The sequence below is a fragment of the Falco peregrinus genome, chromosome 17 (assembly GCF_023634155.1).
Source record: "Falco peregrinus isolate bFalPer1 chromosome 17, bFalPer1.pri, whole genome shotgun sequence".
NCBI lineage: Eukaryota > Metazoa > Chordata > Aves > Falconiformes > Falconidae > Falco > Falco peregrinus.
The window spans coordinates 29,818-44,785 of record NC_073737.1 but is presented as its reverse complement, the minus strand read 5'-3'; the positions used below and the strand labels follow the sequence as shown (position 1 = coordinate 44,785).

At 41.9% G+C, this 14,968-nt stretch overlaps 1 protein-coding gene across 4 annotated transcripts; it reads right to left on the bottom strand.

Moving 5' to 3' along the window:
* Positions 1-119: 119 nt before the first annotated feature.
* Positions 120-14,941, bottom strand: VDAC3 (voltage dependent anion channel 3). Of its 4 annotated transcripts, none has more exons than XM_055820438.1 (9): positions 14,845-14,941; positions 11,075-11,146; positions 9,930-9,979; positions 5,892-6,044; positions 4,691-4,743; positions 3,121-3,348; positions 2,058-2,208; positions 885-942; positions 120-639 (listed from the first exon to the last, which is right to left on the bottom strand). In XM_055820438.1, exons 2-9 carry the CDS (start codon positions 11,139-11,141, stop codon positions 548-550), a joined length of 852 nt encoding a protein of 283 aa, XP_055676413.1. In that variant the 5' UTR covers positions 11,142-11,146; positions 14,845-14,941; the 3' UTR covers positions 120-547. The 4 variants fall into 4 exon arrangements, with proteins under 4 accessions (XP_055676413.1, XP_055676415.1, XP_055676414.1 ...); XM_055820440.1 differs by lacking the exon at positions 14,845-14,941 and adding an exon at positions 14,682-14,816; XM_055820439.1 differs by lacking the exon at positions 14,845-14,941 and adding an exon at positions 14,619-14,641.
* Positions 14,942-14,968: the final 27 nt, after the last annotated feature.

Genomic DNA, 14,968 nt, shown 5'->3' with positions numbered 1-14,968 from the left:
TTCACAAAGCATTTGCAGATGATCTGCTAACTGCTTGAAGTTGCACCAGGAGGGGGGGGGGAAAGCACAGCTGCCTGGAACGGTTTTTCTGAACCTTACTGAGACAAGACACACCAACATTTTATGTTCCAACCACGACCAATTTATTTCATTCTGATGTAAACCCATATTTCCACTACAGCACGGAGACCACCTTTTATAAAAGGTTGTAAAGTACAGGGCATGCAGGATGCAATACAATACTGAGGAGAGGTGGGATGGGATTTTCTTTTTTTTTTTTAGGAACAGATTTAAAATAAGGGAAACTGAAGTGAAATGTAGCACAAACATCACAAACTTCCATGCATGCCTTCAAGTATCTTCTTTTGATATGCTCGTGCTCTCTGGACTTCAGTGTAGGGTTAAAATGATTCTTTGGAAGAGCAGAAAGTTCACACTTCTTGAAATTTTATAGTAGTATTAAGGCCGAAATACACTGGGTACTACACTTCTTCACCTTTCAGAGCACTACCTGCTGGTAGCACTACTTGTTTTACTTCAAGCTGCATTAAGCTTCCAGCTCAAATCCCAGCCCAATTTTGTGACCTCCAGCACTGAAATTCTTGCCGTCAATTAAGCCTGAGAGGGTCAGCTTTACACCTAGGAAAAAGCAAATAATGAGACCCTTCATATACTCATCTCTGTACAATTCCCTCCCTCAAGTACCTGAGCCTCACTGCTGTGTCAGTTGCTATAGAGGTTCTGTACTTGCACATCCTTTACATCTATGAGCCTATGTAAGATTTCTAGCTGATCTGTTTATCTAATCTGTTATAGAGATGACAGTAAAATAACGCACAGTGTAGTACTAATACTATTTGCTGCTACCAGTTAGACTTACATACCAGGTCGGAGGGCATGAGTGTAACCAATTCCAATCAGGCTGGCATTATTCACTTTAGCCTACAGGAACAAAAAGAAATCACAGTATTTATAAGCTCTGTATAAATATTTGGACAGACCTGTCTCGGTGCCCTGAGAAGGTGGCTTCTGCATTAACTTTTTCAGCTACTTGTAGACTAACCTCTAGCAGAGGTGTATTCTAATCTTTCCCTTTTCTCAAGGGTTTCAACTTAAGCTGTAACAGGCGCAAGTAATAATTCCAATCTTTCCATCAAATTGTGACCCATTATGCCTACATAAAATGCCACTGTCATTCACTGCCCCTAGCATTATCTCTTTTATATCCTTTAGAAGGGCTAGTTACTACAGCCCCTTAGTAGCCAATGAAGTCTGTCTTGTTCACAGACCCCTGTTCATGAATTGCTTAGCAGTTATTTTATTTTTTTAAATAAGCAATAAATATATGAATATGCAAACCCTTTCTGCATTACTAAGTTTTCAGCTGTTTACAATAGTATTTCCCATCTTTAATTTTGGCTAAATTGCCCTGGAACAAATTCTTCTTTTGAAGCACAACAAATGCTTGCTACTTCAGTTCTTAGTGTTGGAATGTACGCATAGTTATTCACTGTCGCTTCGTGGATGTGTTTTGTCTTGTGAACCTCTCTCTTGAGACCTCCCTGCCCTGTGCCCACGCCCCGGCCCCCGCATAAGTTTCTGCAAGAATTTGCAAGTGTTGCTAACACTTGTCTCAGGACCTCAGCTGACTTTCAAGGGTTAACTGCTTGTTAGGAGAAGGCCATAAGCTCAGCTGAACTTCCCTCATTTTACTGTAGTACCATTCTACATCACGCATTAGATAAGAATTAGAGAATTAAAAGGACACTGCATCCTCTCATTACCTTTTGAAAACACATTTTGCATAGGCTCCAAAGCACGTTAATCAAACTAGTGACTATTTTGCCATGGACAAAATGGTGCTTTACATTTTTTGTCCCCCTGTCGTTTCACAAGTATGACCTGTGAAGTCCCAGTTTGAACTTGAACCACAACAGAAGCCACAGTCTGCCATCTACCATACTTGCTCAGTAACTATTTGAAGCAACTACTTCACACCACAAATTTGCACGATTTAAGGGAGCTTGAAACACTTGTTCCTGTAACAAAATTCTTACCACAATGGAAGTCTTCTCATCCAGTTGATACTTAGTAGCAATACCAAACCGTGTGTTGTTACTGCCAGCAGTCCATGCAAGATTGACTGATGTCTCAACCTTATTATTAACCTTCTGATAAATAGACCCACCAAACTCTGTGCCATCGTTCCTGTTTGTAATAGATGCAAGTGTGTCAAGCCTTGCCTTGTTTAATAAATAGTAATTCTTTAGACTAACTCCTCCCCACAATCATCTGATCATTGTCTCTTAAAACGAATGAAGAGCTCCAATACTTCCCTGGACCCATGCTCATCTACTTCCTAGCTGGAGCTGGCAGACGACTCCTGCTCATTTTTTTTACCCAAAATGTTTTGTATGCAGAATGGAACAAGACTTTCCAACAGCTGAGACCTACAGTTTGAGGTTCTGACAAAAAAAAAATAATCCACCCAGGTTTGTATTGTGCTTGCTTGTCTTGAGAAAGCAAGCCTGCAATAACTCATAAAGGGGTAAATCCAGAAGGAGACTTAAGTCAGTTATGGGAAAGAGGAGACTCAAAACAACGTTACTGCACTGCAGTTCTTGAAATATACCGCCTTCAAAGACTCTCAGAGCATCTGAATGTCAAAACTAGAACTACACTGCAACGACAGCTGGAAACACTCAAGCACAATGCAACATGCACCCCTCCTCCACCTTGGGCATTTCTGAGCCAGAAGCTTTCTGTCTGGTGGGGAGTGGGGTAAGGTACCGTAGCTTAACTGAAGGCTCTTTTATCTGGCATCAAAATAGAAGAAGTTTACAGATTTTAATTCCAAATTATGAAATGCCTTTACACCACTGTCTTATATACACAAACCCCAAAATTACCCTGAAACAAGGTCTCAAAAAAGACAGCCAAGTGTTGGAAAGTTGCCCCTGCTTTAGTTGTACTGAAGATGAAAACACAGAATATAAATTATTTTGAAACAAATCAGCATACCCCGCTTCCATCCACCCACTGTTCACTGAACTTCTTTGATGCTCACTATTCATCTAGTTTGGCTGCTCTGATGTTTTTCTAGGCTCAGACAATACTTACACGTTAGTGTGCAGCTGAAAGTCTCCTGCCTTATATCCCAAGGCAAAGTTATTTTGTGAAAGCTTAGACTTGGCTGTATCAAAAGCCATCTGGTAGCCAGCAAGCCAGCCTTCATAGCCCAACACGGCCCAGCCATAGATGGTTGGTCCAGAGACATCAATGTCTATGTTGCAGCCTAGATTTACATATTCTCTTTTGTAGGAGGTCTTCAACTTTCCACTCTTCTTCCTGCAGAGAGAAAAACGCCATTTCATCCCTGGTAGTACACAAGTACATATTATATGTAGTTTTATTTATGTATGTATGTCCTTTAAGGCCAGTTAATTAAATTACAGTAATTCCTACTCAAAACTTAACAGCTGCTGAAGAAGGCATGGAATAAAAGTAATGCTGGTATTATGCATATTTACATGGTGCCACTTCTTCCTCCACCATCTCAAACTCCTTAGAATCCTCAAGCAGCAAAAAACAAAGGCATTTCTGCTGAATATTCTAAAACCTGTCAGGTTTCAAATTTTGTTCTCCACAAGTGAGTGCAAGGCATTATGGCATCATCAGTTTCTTTCAGGAGCATTCATGACATCCTGCAGCAATAGCTGGCCTTTCTGTCCTGTGACTTTTTGTCTGTTTGGTTCACTACATTGTTCCTTTGTGTACAGTGCTTGCTTTCCTCCCTTCTTCACTGCTGAATACCAGTCTCCTCGACTGAAATGCATTTCCCCATCCTCCAGACATCCACTTTAGTCAGCCTTTTGTCCCTCTAGAGAAGTCTTTTCCTCTCTCTCCAATGCATCGTTGTGCTCCTTTTGCTGTCAGTTCAAACCTAACTGAGACAAAACGTTATCACATCACCTCCTTAATCCTCTCCCCAAACTCCTTTCCCTCCCACTGAAGACACAGCAGAACACTGTGCTGCCTGTCACTCATACCCAGGTCTGGGGTCTCACTTTTGACTTAGCTTCTAATTCCTTACATCCAAGCAGGATTTCAAACCCTGATTTTTCTGATAGGCTCTCCCCAACAATAAAGAAATACCAGTCATTATTTACAAAGCAATCTCAAGCTTTGTGCATTATCCAGACATAAACACCCCTCCCTTGCTGTACTGCCTACCAAAACTAAATACATGATAATTGATAAAGACAAAAAAAGTGCTATTTGACCACCTACATAATACCTATACAGTTCTACCTCCTCATTCAGTTGTGCATAGACATCTGCCCAAAAACATCAGGAAAAAAATTATTTTGCTTTGTGTTAAGACACTGAGTTCACAGCACTAGGTCTGTCAACACCATGAAGACCTAGCTGTTTAAGGGGAGAGTTTTGAAGGTATAATACCTACTGCAAAACAGCCAATTCACCAATGGCCAAAAAGCTGAAGAGTCATCTTCAGCAGACCTTGTCCTGAGCCGTGTATTATCCACTGCCTTCAAAATATTCTACAGTGCCTGCAGAATATTCTACAGTAAATTTTGAGCATTTACACAATAACCAGAATAAGCATTTCTAATTAAAAGTTACGGGAAATTTTAGCACTCCTTAGATAAATGTAACAGAAAATACTTACCCTGTGTTTGGTACAAATGTAGTGTCAAGAGCCACCTTCAATCCTTCAGCCAACTGCAAAGAAAAGCAGACATCTGCTCAGAACTCTGCTGAAACATGACTTGTATATTCCACTACTATAGCTCTACTTCCTGTCTAAAGCGAAGACAAAACATGACCATAATGTCTCCCACATGTTTTACAACAAAATCTGAAGATGCTGTATGATGAGGGATTAAAATTTGGAGGTTTTCTCCCATGAGGCCCTACAACAGCACATGCTTTGTAGATATGTTATTACAAGAAGATTTTAAATCCAGTGTTGATGAAAAGAAAATCGAGAAACTGTTAAAGGAAGAAAATGTTCAGTTCATGTTTGCTTATTCCCTGTAGTTCCACCAACCCATGCAGTTGCTGAAGAATCTCTCAGAATCGAGAGGTATTCTTTTAAAACACAGTACTACTTCACAGGCCAAACTGTACCTGCCTCAACTTTCCCACCTGTGTTTTGAGCTGGACAGCATTTTCCATTTTAAAGCACACGTAAAAGCGCAAAACTGTAACTGCAAAAACTGATGGCCATGTATGGTGGAGGGCACCACAGAAATTTTACTACTTGTGGCACCATTACCTTATGCTTCAGGCATTAAGTGAGAAGCATAAAGCTATTACTTTGAAAAACAATTGTGTGTTTTGAGAGTGCTGTACACTAGCAACCCTTTCTGTAAGCAGTGCCAAGCTGCAAACACTAATCTTCCTCTTCAGCCTTAGAAAATTCAACATCAAGGCAGCCAAACTTAAGTCCTTATGTATAAAAGCATTTAAAGATGCTAGACCCCTCTTTTGTTTTCCTTGCCTGACTGCAGCAGTGAGAGTTCTACATAGCTAGAGTGCAGCTTTAAAAACTCCTATTCGGAGTAGATAATGGTGATATTTATTCAACAGCTAGCTAATTTTGTATGCCTGTAACTGCAGTAACTCTGTACCTTTGGATGATTATATAGCAGCACATTGCTGTCGAGATATCCTCCACCCTCCACCCCGCCCCTGGCAAATTCGTGATGCTCTCTCTCTCAGTCTGTGTGTTCTTCAAATGTATGTAACTTCTTTCAGTACTCCAGATTAAGTTTTCTGCAACTTTCAGTCTTCAGTGTCTTCTGCTCAATTCAATACTTTCTCATACCAGTTGCAGAAACATTTTCAGAGTACCTACTTCCTCTTACCTGATCCTCCATGGAAACTTCTGTTCCCAATGTGTTGTCTGTGTTCCACTTCTGGGTGAATGTAAGCCCATAGTCTTTGATCTTATATTTGGTCTCTAGACTGCCTGAAGCTTTGCCTGTGTCTGTGTTGGAAGAACCAGTTGCAGTGAACTCCTGCCAAGAGCATAATACAAGTTTCAGCACTCCGGTATTTAATCACTTTCGGTTTTTCCACTTGTCAAGTGCTGACACTCACAACTTGCTACCCTTACGTGTTCTGACAGAGCCCTCAAAATCATCCTCCTCTTCCTTATCCCCACCAAAAAGAATTATTTTTGCATCACAAAATGCTACTCCTTTTGGCATCTCTGTTCTGGATATTTCTTTTATCAAGGTGTGCTGATATAACCCTGGAACTTGCTTAGGTTGGAAAACACTACTACACAAAGACCTGACATCTTCACTTTCATTTGTATCATGATTCAATGACCTGCTCCCCCTCCTTCAATTTTTACTGCACTTTTTTCCTAACTTGTCCACCAACCTCCCCCACACCAAAAAAAATCTTTTCCTGCTGTCTTTTTTCTGCTCCAGAGTAGCAATTGTTATTTCAGTATTCCACAATTTGCTCTGTACCTTCATGTAGATCCATGCCCTGATACAAAAAGATGCTTGGGATACAAAGCTGCTTCTATCCTTAGATTTTTCCCTCACAATCTCCTCTAATTCCCTTTATCATCTTTACCAGTACAGTCCCAACTGTGCATGAAATAGCACCCATTACAGTCCTTCTGGAAATCCACTCTGCCTTAAGAAAAGCTATCCTTCATCCAACTTATGCTGCTAGAGAAATAGCAAAAAAACCCCCAAACATTTCTCTCATTTCTCCAAACATCTTGTGCTTCTTCTTTTTCTTTTTTTTTTTAATTTTTCCACCTTTCAGCGGTGAAAATATCATCTGGAGAATGACCATCTATGCTTTTCACATTGACTATTGCACCCTAACACTGTTGTTCTCCTTACCCTTTATACTGTTGCCACTCAGACTCTTTGTATACTACGCATCAGATGACTTTAGTACCTTCTCCCTCAACCTAACCTCTGTCACTACCTCAGCCAGCACACCTACACTTTAGAAGCTAGGTCACTGCTTTGTAAGGCACCTTAAAATCACAGGCCTTTTCTCCGTCACAGTGTCAGAAAATAACCTGACCCCAGTGGCACCTTGACATCTCTTCATCAGGCTGGTCATTCACTGACCAGTGTAACTGAACCAACAACTCTGAATTTTGTACGATATGTATTTTGTAACATGCTGTCCTATGCTGTTTGGCCAGTCCTCCACACATCAGAGCTTCCTGTTATTTAGGGGACTTGAAGTCTCAAACATCTCTCCTCCTGGAATAACGCAGAGGTAGCCTACTCAGTATTTCATACACAACAGAGTATAAAGTAATAAGTAGACATACTTCCGCAGTAGTAAGCTCAAGGCATACAAGCTAGGTTGTAAGAAGCATCTGATTTCATTTGTTGTCCTCATCTCTCAAATATTTTCCCTGAAGAAAGATAATTAATCTGCCATTACATTTCGAAGTTACACCTCTTTTGAAGTTTGAATATTGAAAGATACAGTGCTTAAGAGATGACAGTATCCATTGCCAACACATCCACACTTTGGAACCCTCACTTTCCAGATCCTTCTCATTCCAGGACAGTATTCCTGGGTGCTGTGTACATTGCTATCACAATTCTGGACTTTTCAGAGTGTACAAAGACTGTACACTATGCAAAAAATAATAGTTTTGAAGTGTTGGGAAAGTACAGCCAGGTAACACACTTGGTAACGTGCACTCCTTGGTCACTGTAGTGGGGCAGGGGGGAGCCAACACTTACACAAGCTAACACACTACTACAAACTACAACAGCATAGCGTTATGGTTTGTTGGGGTTTTTTTTATAACGTATCTATCCAGAGAACAAACAGGTGATGCAAGTCAGGTGCATTAGACTAGCCTTTAAGACATAATTGCTACAGACTGCTGTCATGTCACTTGCACAAATTCACTGTGAAAACATCTCAAGCCTGCATCAGAAGTAACTTTCTTCTGATCTTAGGGCAGGAAACATTAAAAAGGCTTGATTTGTTTCTCAGATCAAGCAAAGACTGTAAAATGCTCTTCTCACAGCAAAAGGAAAAAAACCCTGCACTGTCATATAATCAAAAGCCAAAGGATTTTACCAGGTGTCAGAACTGGATATGATTCTGGAAGCAGAAGGCACACAGCCAGCATCTGCTGCCATCACTATTTAACTGTCTAAACTAGAGATGTCTCATCACACTGTCTGGTATAGAAGCATTTCTTGAATTTGTTGTAGCTGAAAATCAAACTCATTCCGGCTCCATCATACACTCCACTCTGAATCAGCAGCCAAGCTCAGCTTCACACTGACCTTCTAGTTTATGGTGGCTGGCATCTTCAGGAACACCATGCACTGACTAGGCCAGACCACTTGCAATCTGTGGAACACTTATAACCAGTAGACAATACCATTGCTGTTTTCTAAGTCCACAGGAAACCCACCCAAAACATTTCGCTATCATAACAATCAGAGGTACTGCTTGTACGGAAGTACAAATTAGATATCACACTTTGTTTCTAACCTCATCTCCATCCCCAAAACCTCCTTTTGTCGCATCAGAATGCTCATCAGAAACACTAACAAGCACAAAACCGGAAGCAACAAACAACCATATCAATACTGTACCCTTCTTGTTTTCCCTCCTGCTGTTTTTACAGTGTTCTTATTGTGGATTGTTGGACAAAGATTGCAAATGGCTTTACATACATGGATCATGCAGCAGATTAAGAGCTACAGACACAGTTAAACTTCATGACATGGATGATAACATGACTACACACAATTGAACAGTTCATGAATGACAGTATGCACCACAGAAAACCTTGCTAGACAAAGCAATAAAGAGCCAACATGCCAAAACAGTCACTATTCTTACCAGCTGGATAAACGGCCAATGAAAGTTGCATGGAAAAGAAAAATAACTAACCATTAGCATATTATCTGAGAATAAAAACTTCCAGCCAGAAAAACTATACATACGAGATGTCAGTAACCAGTAGCAGTCATAATGTAGAGACCATAGTTCCTCGTGCCTACACATTCCTGGTGCACAATGTAAGCAATCCATCAAAAGCTCAATTAGACAGAATACAGTAATACAAAAGGAATGACTTACACCATTTGCATAAGAATGGACGATAAGGAGGGAGCTAAGGCAAATACGGTTATGAAGTAGGCTGAGAAGCAGCACAACCAGAACAGCAAGTGGCAGCACACACAGAACTGAGACTCAATGTAAGAATAAGCTTATCTAGTAAACACTGTATGCTTGTGGTTACAGACCAAAATATAGAAATCCATTCCTGGTTTTGCCAGCCCTCCTGTGAAATCATGAGGAAGCTCCACTGCTGCATCATTACAGTGGGGATCATAGTATTTTCTAGTTACCTGAAGTGCTGACGCTTAATTAATGTCTATAAAATGCTCTCACATTCTACATAAAGGAGGACTGTCTAGTTTTAATTAAGTCTTGCATTGTAACACAGTAAAGATGAGTGAAAAGGAAGTTAGGTTAGACTGCGGCTCTTACAGCTTTCCCTGGCCTTTTGTAGAAAATGTCAGTGTCGACTCAAAATCCTGTAAAAACCAACGACAGCAGAGAAACTCGGTTGCGTTCATAAGCAGAAATGAGAGTTACTTAGGGAGAAGAAACTCTTATATTTGGGATATGGCAATAGAAATGGGGAGGAAAGCCACCCATCCACCACAAAATGTGTGAAAATTCTTGTAAGTTGCAGGAAAAGAAGTACCGCTACATCAGTTCCATGCTGTTATGTAAGTACCTCAGTCAGCTATGGGTTTTAAAATGAGAACTGAAAGACAGAAGCAACAACTGCTATCAAGTTATTACCACCAACCAGTTTAGGAATTTGTCCTTCCATTGCAATGCTGGTGATGTTGAAAGCCCGCAGTACTTACCACCCCACTGGAAGACTTGGTCTTCAACTCTAACTTGACCATTCCAAATCCTGAAAATAGAAGAGAACGCAGCATCTGTTTCACTGCAATACACAAGCAAGGCTTACTTCCAACACACCCAAAGTACAGCAGGTAGGGTACACTGACCTGAAACAGCCTATTTTCATGTTTCAACAGTTATTAATCTTACTGAGGAATGACTGAAGGTATTTTGACAATTCAGAGTGGGTGGCCTCATAAATTACACTCATTAACAGTCACCCATCATCAAGCATCTCCACCTTTGGTAGCTGCCTACAGTCTGGGACCTATCAATACAGTTACATTCCTTCTGATTTACTCGATTTAATTCTATATTTCTGATTGCAGGGCAGGAATTTTTCTTTTCCCCTTCCCTGAGAAAAATGCTTAAACTTACTTCAACGAGTGGTGTACACAAATACTATTGCTTTCTTCCTTTTCTTTCTGTTCTGCTACAAATCTAGGGAAATACCTGGCCCTTGTAAAGAGCAGAAAAGCCTGAAACTGCTGACACTAAAACTGGGAACTTGATTTGAATTTTAGCAAGCCTGAACTGACAGGGCAGACCAGATCAGGATGCTTTTTCATTTTATGTAGCATATGGATTTGAGATTCAAATGCAAACTACTACACACTTCTAAAACTAGATAAAAAATGTCAAAACTTCTAGTACTGCTCTCAGAAGAGGGACTAATATCAGAATTTCTCCATTTAAATTCTTTGAAGAGGAATGCAAATATTGTGAAATTATTTCCACTACAGCTATGACAACAGGCTATCCTGATTAACATAAAAGATCATTCTACCACAGGAACCTATTTGTTGCCACATACGGTCTCCTATAGCAATCTACACGCATTTAACTGATTTAGCACCTCTACGTAAAAGAATGGGAAGGTAAAAAAACCAGGATTCTCCAGAGACTGTTCTGGAATGCATCTTAAGGTCAAACTTGTAACTTTCCCCTCTAACTCTCTGCCTACTGCAGCATTTTCATGATATGTGTCTAAAGTTCAAATTCAGAAGGGGCGAGATGCTCCGGGCCTCTCCTGAATTCCTACCACAAGGTATTTAGAGGATCTTTGGGGTACTAATGTTCTCACGGCCTCAGTCAGGTTACTTACCATATCCCTTGTTGAATACATCCCTGGCAGACTTTCCCAAGTCACTGTATGATGGTGGGACAGCCATTGGGTCTGAAACACATTGGAAACTGTAAGAATCTTAGAGAGATTTGGCATAATGCCTAAACTACACCCAAAGAATTTATAAGTGTTTATGTTTATGACTGCATACTTCACCAATACAGAACTGCAAGACTTCTGAAGAACATTCCTGAAAGTCATCCTTGCTTTGTCAGAAACAAACTTCAATTCAAAGAAGCTGTGAAAGCCCATCCATTACCTGGAATCACTAAACCCCAGGAACAGTATTACATTCAACTACCTATGTAGGCCTCTCATCCTTACACTGCAAAAAGAGCTCACAGGAGCCTTATTGCTGTTTCAATAACAAGCAACCATTGCTTTTGTGACAGGACCCTTTCTGAAAGGGACCCAAAGTGGTGAAGCCATGTCACCACTGAACAATCCCAAAGGAAAAGATCTGACTTCCACAGGCACTTGCGACTTCTTGGAAAGTTTTTTCAGAGATTTGTAAAATACAAAAAGAGATCTCTGTACGCTGTCCAGTTGCTACTAGTGAGTATTTATTTCTTCACTGTGTATACACAGCAAAAAAAAGTCAATTTTCTAATACAGATAACTCTTACAACTACTTTGAAGGACAAAACTCAAAAGGATAGGCATGTGATATTACAGCTTACGTGACATATTTAATGTTAGTTGCTGCAATTTAGTGATTTTGCATCAGAAAACCCACAATAAAAGAAGTAGGAAAACGCTTCCCCAGTGGAAAATTCTCCTTCTATAATAAGCTTGCATAAATGTAAAGGCACACCTGCTCCAGAAAAGAAAAGCTATCAAAGATGATGCTTTTGTTAGATTTTAAGGGTAACTCTTTGCCACTTAATCCCTCCTACAGCTGATGCTTCCGTTGATAATTCTTTTCCGCAACACCTGACACCAGAAATCCCTGATGCCCCATTTGTTACTTATACCATACTGGAAGACCGATCCGATCTAAAATAGCAGTAATGCAAGCAAAACTTCTAAAATCCCTGAAGTATCATTTCTCTTCCACCATTTTTAGTTGCTTACTGGTGTACTCAGTCCCTCTGTCACAAGAGCAACAGTGTCTGTATTAAGCAATTAAGTCCTGTTTTCAGATAGCTAGCCCTTTCCTAAAATGAAGTGCTCAGGTAATTTACATCACATAGTAGACAAACACCCTGTGTTCAGTGACTTAGTAACTAACCTGCACTATGTATCAATACATGGACTCAACGATCCTTATGGGACCCTTCCAACTTGAGATATTCTGTGATTTTATGAATATATATCTGTGGGTTTAGAGGATCTAAAATAGCTGGACATGACTACGGGTTCCTTATCTGAAGATTAGTATGTAAAGCAGGTACTTCTCAAAATTACTATGTAAAAAGACCTTCTTACCTGTCAGACACGGAGGGAAAAATTACAATCAGCAAATCATTAAAATGACAAAAGAGAAACAGAATGTGCACTTTTATGAGGGCATAGTTTATTAAAATAGTTTTAGCAACACAGCTACAGAGCAAAGAATATCTTTCTTTTAAAATGTTGTTTTTTCAAACAAATCTCAATTCAAAAGTTCCAACTCATACTTCAGATTTGTGGTTTGGGGTTTTTTGGTTTTGTTTTTTCTGGGTTGTGTTCAGGTTTGGTTCAATTTGATTTTTTTAATAACTTGTCAAAATAGTTCAACTTGCTGATTGCAAAAGCTTAGTAACTTAGTTTCTTGAGCAAGGTAGACACTTGGACGTTTTATCATGGTGATACTCTACATATGCAGTAACTACCTAACATGCTCTTGAAGTTTGAAAAAAAACCCATATTTTTTTCCAGGAAAATCCAGGATGAAAGAGAACTCCCTGCATAAGAACTCACACAACACACAAGCAGGTGTTTTTTTGGTTTGGTTTTTTTTTTTTTTTCCTTTAAATGCTCTTTAGTCACAGCAGGCTTTCAAGGAACTGTCCAGCTGTTGGAAACATGACAGCAACACTCCATAATCATACGGGTTTGCAGCTGGACTCCAAACCATGTAACTCATTTTCAACTAGAAGTTTGGCAATGACTGGCAGTGAGCCACAACATGTTTTGGGGGTTGGGACTGACCTATTCAGCGTTTAGAAGACATGAGTCTAACTTTCAAATTACACGGAGATCTTACATCAAACAACAGCAAGAGCTTAGACAACACCCCACCCCAGTTTTTGAAAACATGCCACACCCCTACCTCTTTCATGCCTTTCCAACATGACTCTCAAAACTTTCTACCTCCCTGCACAGAGGGGCACGGGCTTTAGAAAGACAAATGGCAACAGAGCTGACCACCAAGTAGTCTCGAGTGTCCCCTCACCAGCTTCACTGAAAAGGCTTCGAGTGAAGGCCTTTACCATCCTGTTCAGCACCTTCTCAACCTAAACCTCACCCTTTGGGGTGACACCCTCTTCTGTTTACACCTCACAAGGCTATTGAGACATCTTGAATATTGTGAGCCTGTTCACTCCACTACTGCGTCTCCTCTCTTTATGCAATATGAGTGTATTTTCTCTATCCTACGTGTTTTAACGTATAAATTATGCAAGTATTTAAACTATTAAAAAAACAAGAGAGATTCTTCAGGTGAGCTCATATGTAAATTCTTGCAAACCAGAACTGTTTAGAGGAACCAAGCTCACAGTTCCACAGCTATTAATACTAAATCTGAATTGGTCTCCATCAACCAGATGCGATGACAACAGCTGACAAAACACACTGCAAAGCAGGAAAAGAAGCATTAAACCAGAGATCCAGAACTAAGACACAATAGTCATTTCAAGCATCTTGTTTTTAAACAAAGCTTCCTTAATCCTGTACTTTGCTTTTCCCTCCCACAACAGTAAAATTAACACAACCACCTCAAGAGAAAAGGCATCAAGGAATAAAAGGTAGAGGGCAACTGATGCTTAACGTTGCCATCTTCAGAAACCACGCACAGTAAGCCAACATCGGTAAATAAACCGCAAAAGGTAACACCAGATCAGAAATTTCAATTAAAATACAACCGTAAGAGCACCTGAACCGCTCTACGGAATAACTGAAAAAAAAAACCAAACCCACCCAAAACCATCCCCAAACCGAAAACCCGTACGCAAAACAGAAAAATGAGAAGAATTACGCTTTGAGAGGCCAGGCCCATGCTTCCTGGCAGGTACCGGCGACCGCCGACCATGGCAGCGGCCACGCACTCACGCGCAGCCGAGCAGCGCGCGGGCACGCGTGCGCGCTCACGAGCGGCGCGACCGGCGCCTCGCCCGCCAGCGCCGCGCGTTACGCAACGGGCAACGAAGCGGGGCCGCCCCGAGCCGCGCCCCAACCCCTCGGCCGCGGTACGGCGGCGCCGGGGGACGCTCGGCCGCTGCTGCCCGCCGAGGTTCGTGCTTCCCGGCCGAGGAACCGGAGCGATGGCAAGCCCCCCCCCCGCCCGCCCGCAGACAGTCGGCCTGCGCCCCGCGGCCGTCACCTCAGCAGCCCGCGGCCGCGCCGCAGGACGCGGAAGCCCCGGTCGAAGCGAGAGCCCACCGACCCCGCGGGGCTCTGGCTCGGCTCAGCGCCGCCGCGGCAAGGTGACTCGAGGGACGGCCGCCTCAGCCACGGCGAGGGCCGGAAAACGCCAGCGGACCCGGCCAGCACAGCGCCGCAGGTCCCGGCGGGGCCAGCCGCCCACCCCGCCCTCGCCCCGCCGCTACCTGCCGCCGCGCTGCCTCCGGGCAGAGCTCTCGGCGCCCCCAAGGCCGCATGCGCGGCGCCGCGGCGGCACCTGCGCACTGGCCCCCGCCCCTCGGCCTCGGCCCCGCCCCTCGGCCTCGGCCC

Excerpts from the sequence above, each read along its gene's own strand:
- VDAC3 (XM_055820438.1), bottom strand. The coding sequence starts at position 11,141 with ATGGCTGTCCCACCATCATACAGTGACTTGGGAAAGTCTGCCAGGGAT. Across the intron at positions 3,349-4,690 it reads ACATTTGTACCAAACACAGG|GAAGAAGAGTGGAAAGTTGA; the intron begins GTAAGTATTTTC and ends TTCTCTCTGCAG. Across the intron at positions 2,209-3,120 it reads TTTCAGCTGCACACTAACGT|GAACGATGGCACAGAGTTTG; the intron begins GTAAGTATTGTC and ends TATTACAAACAG.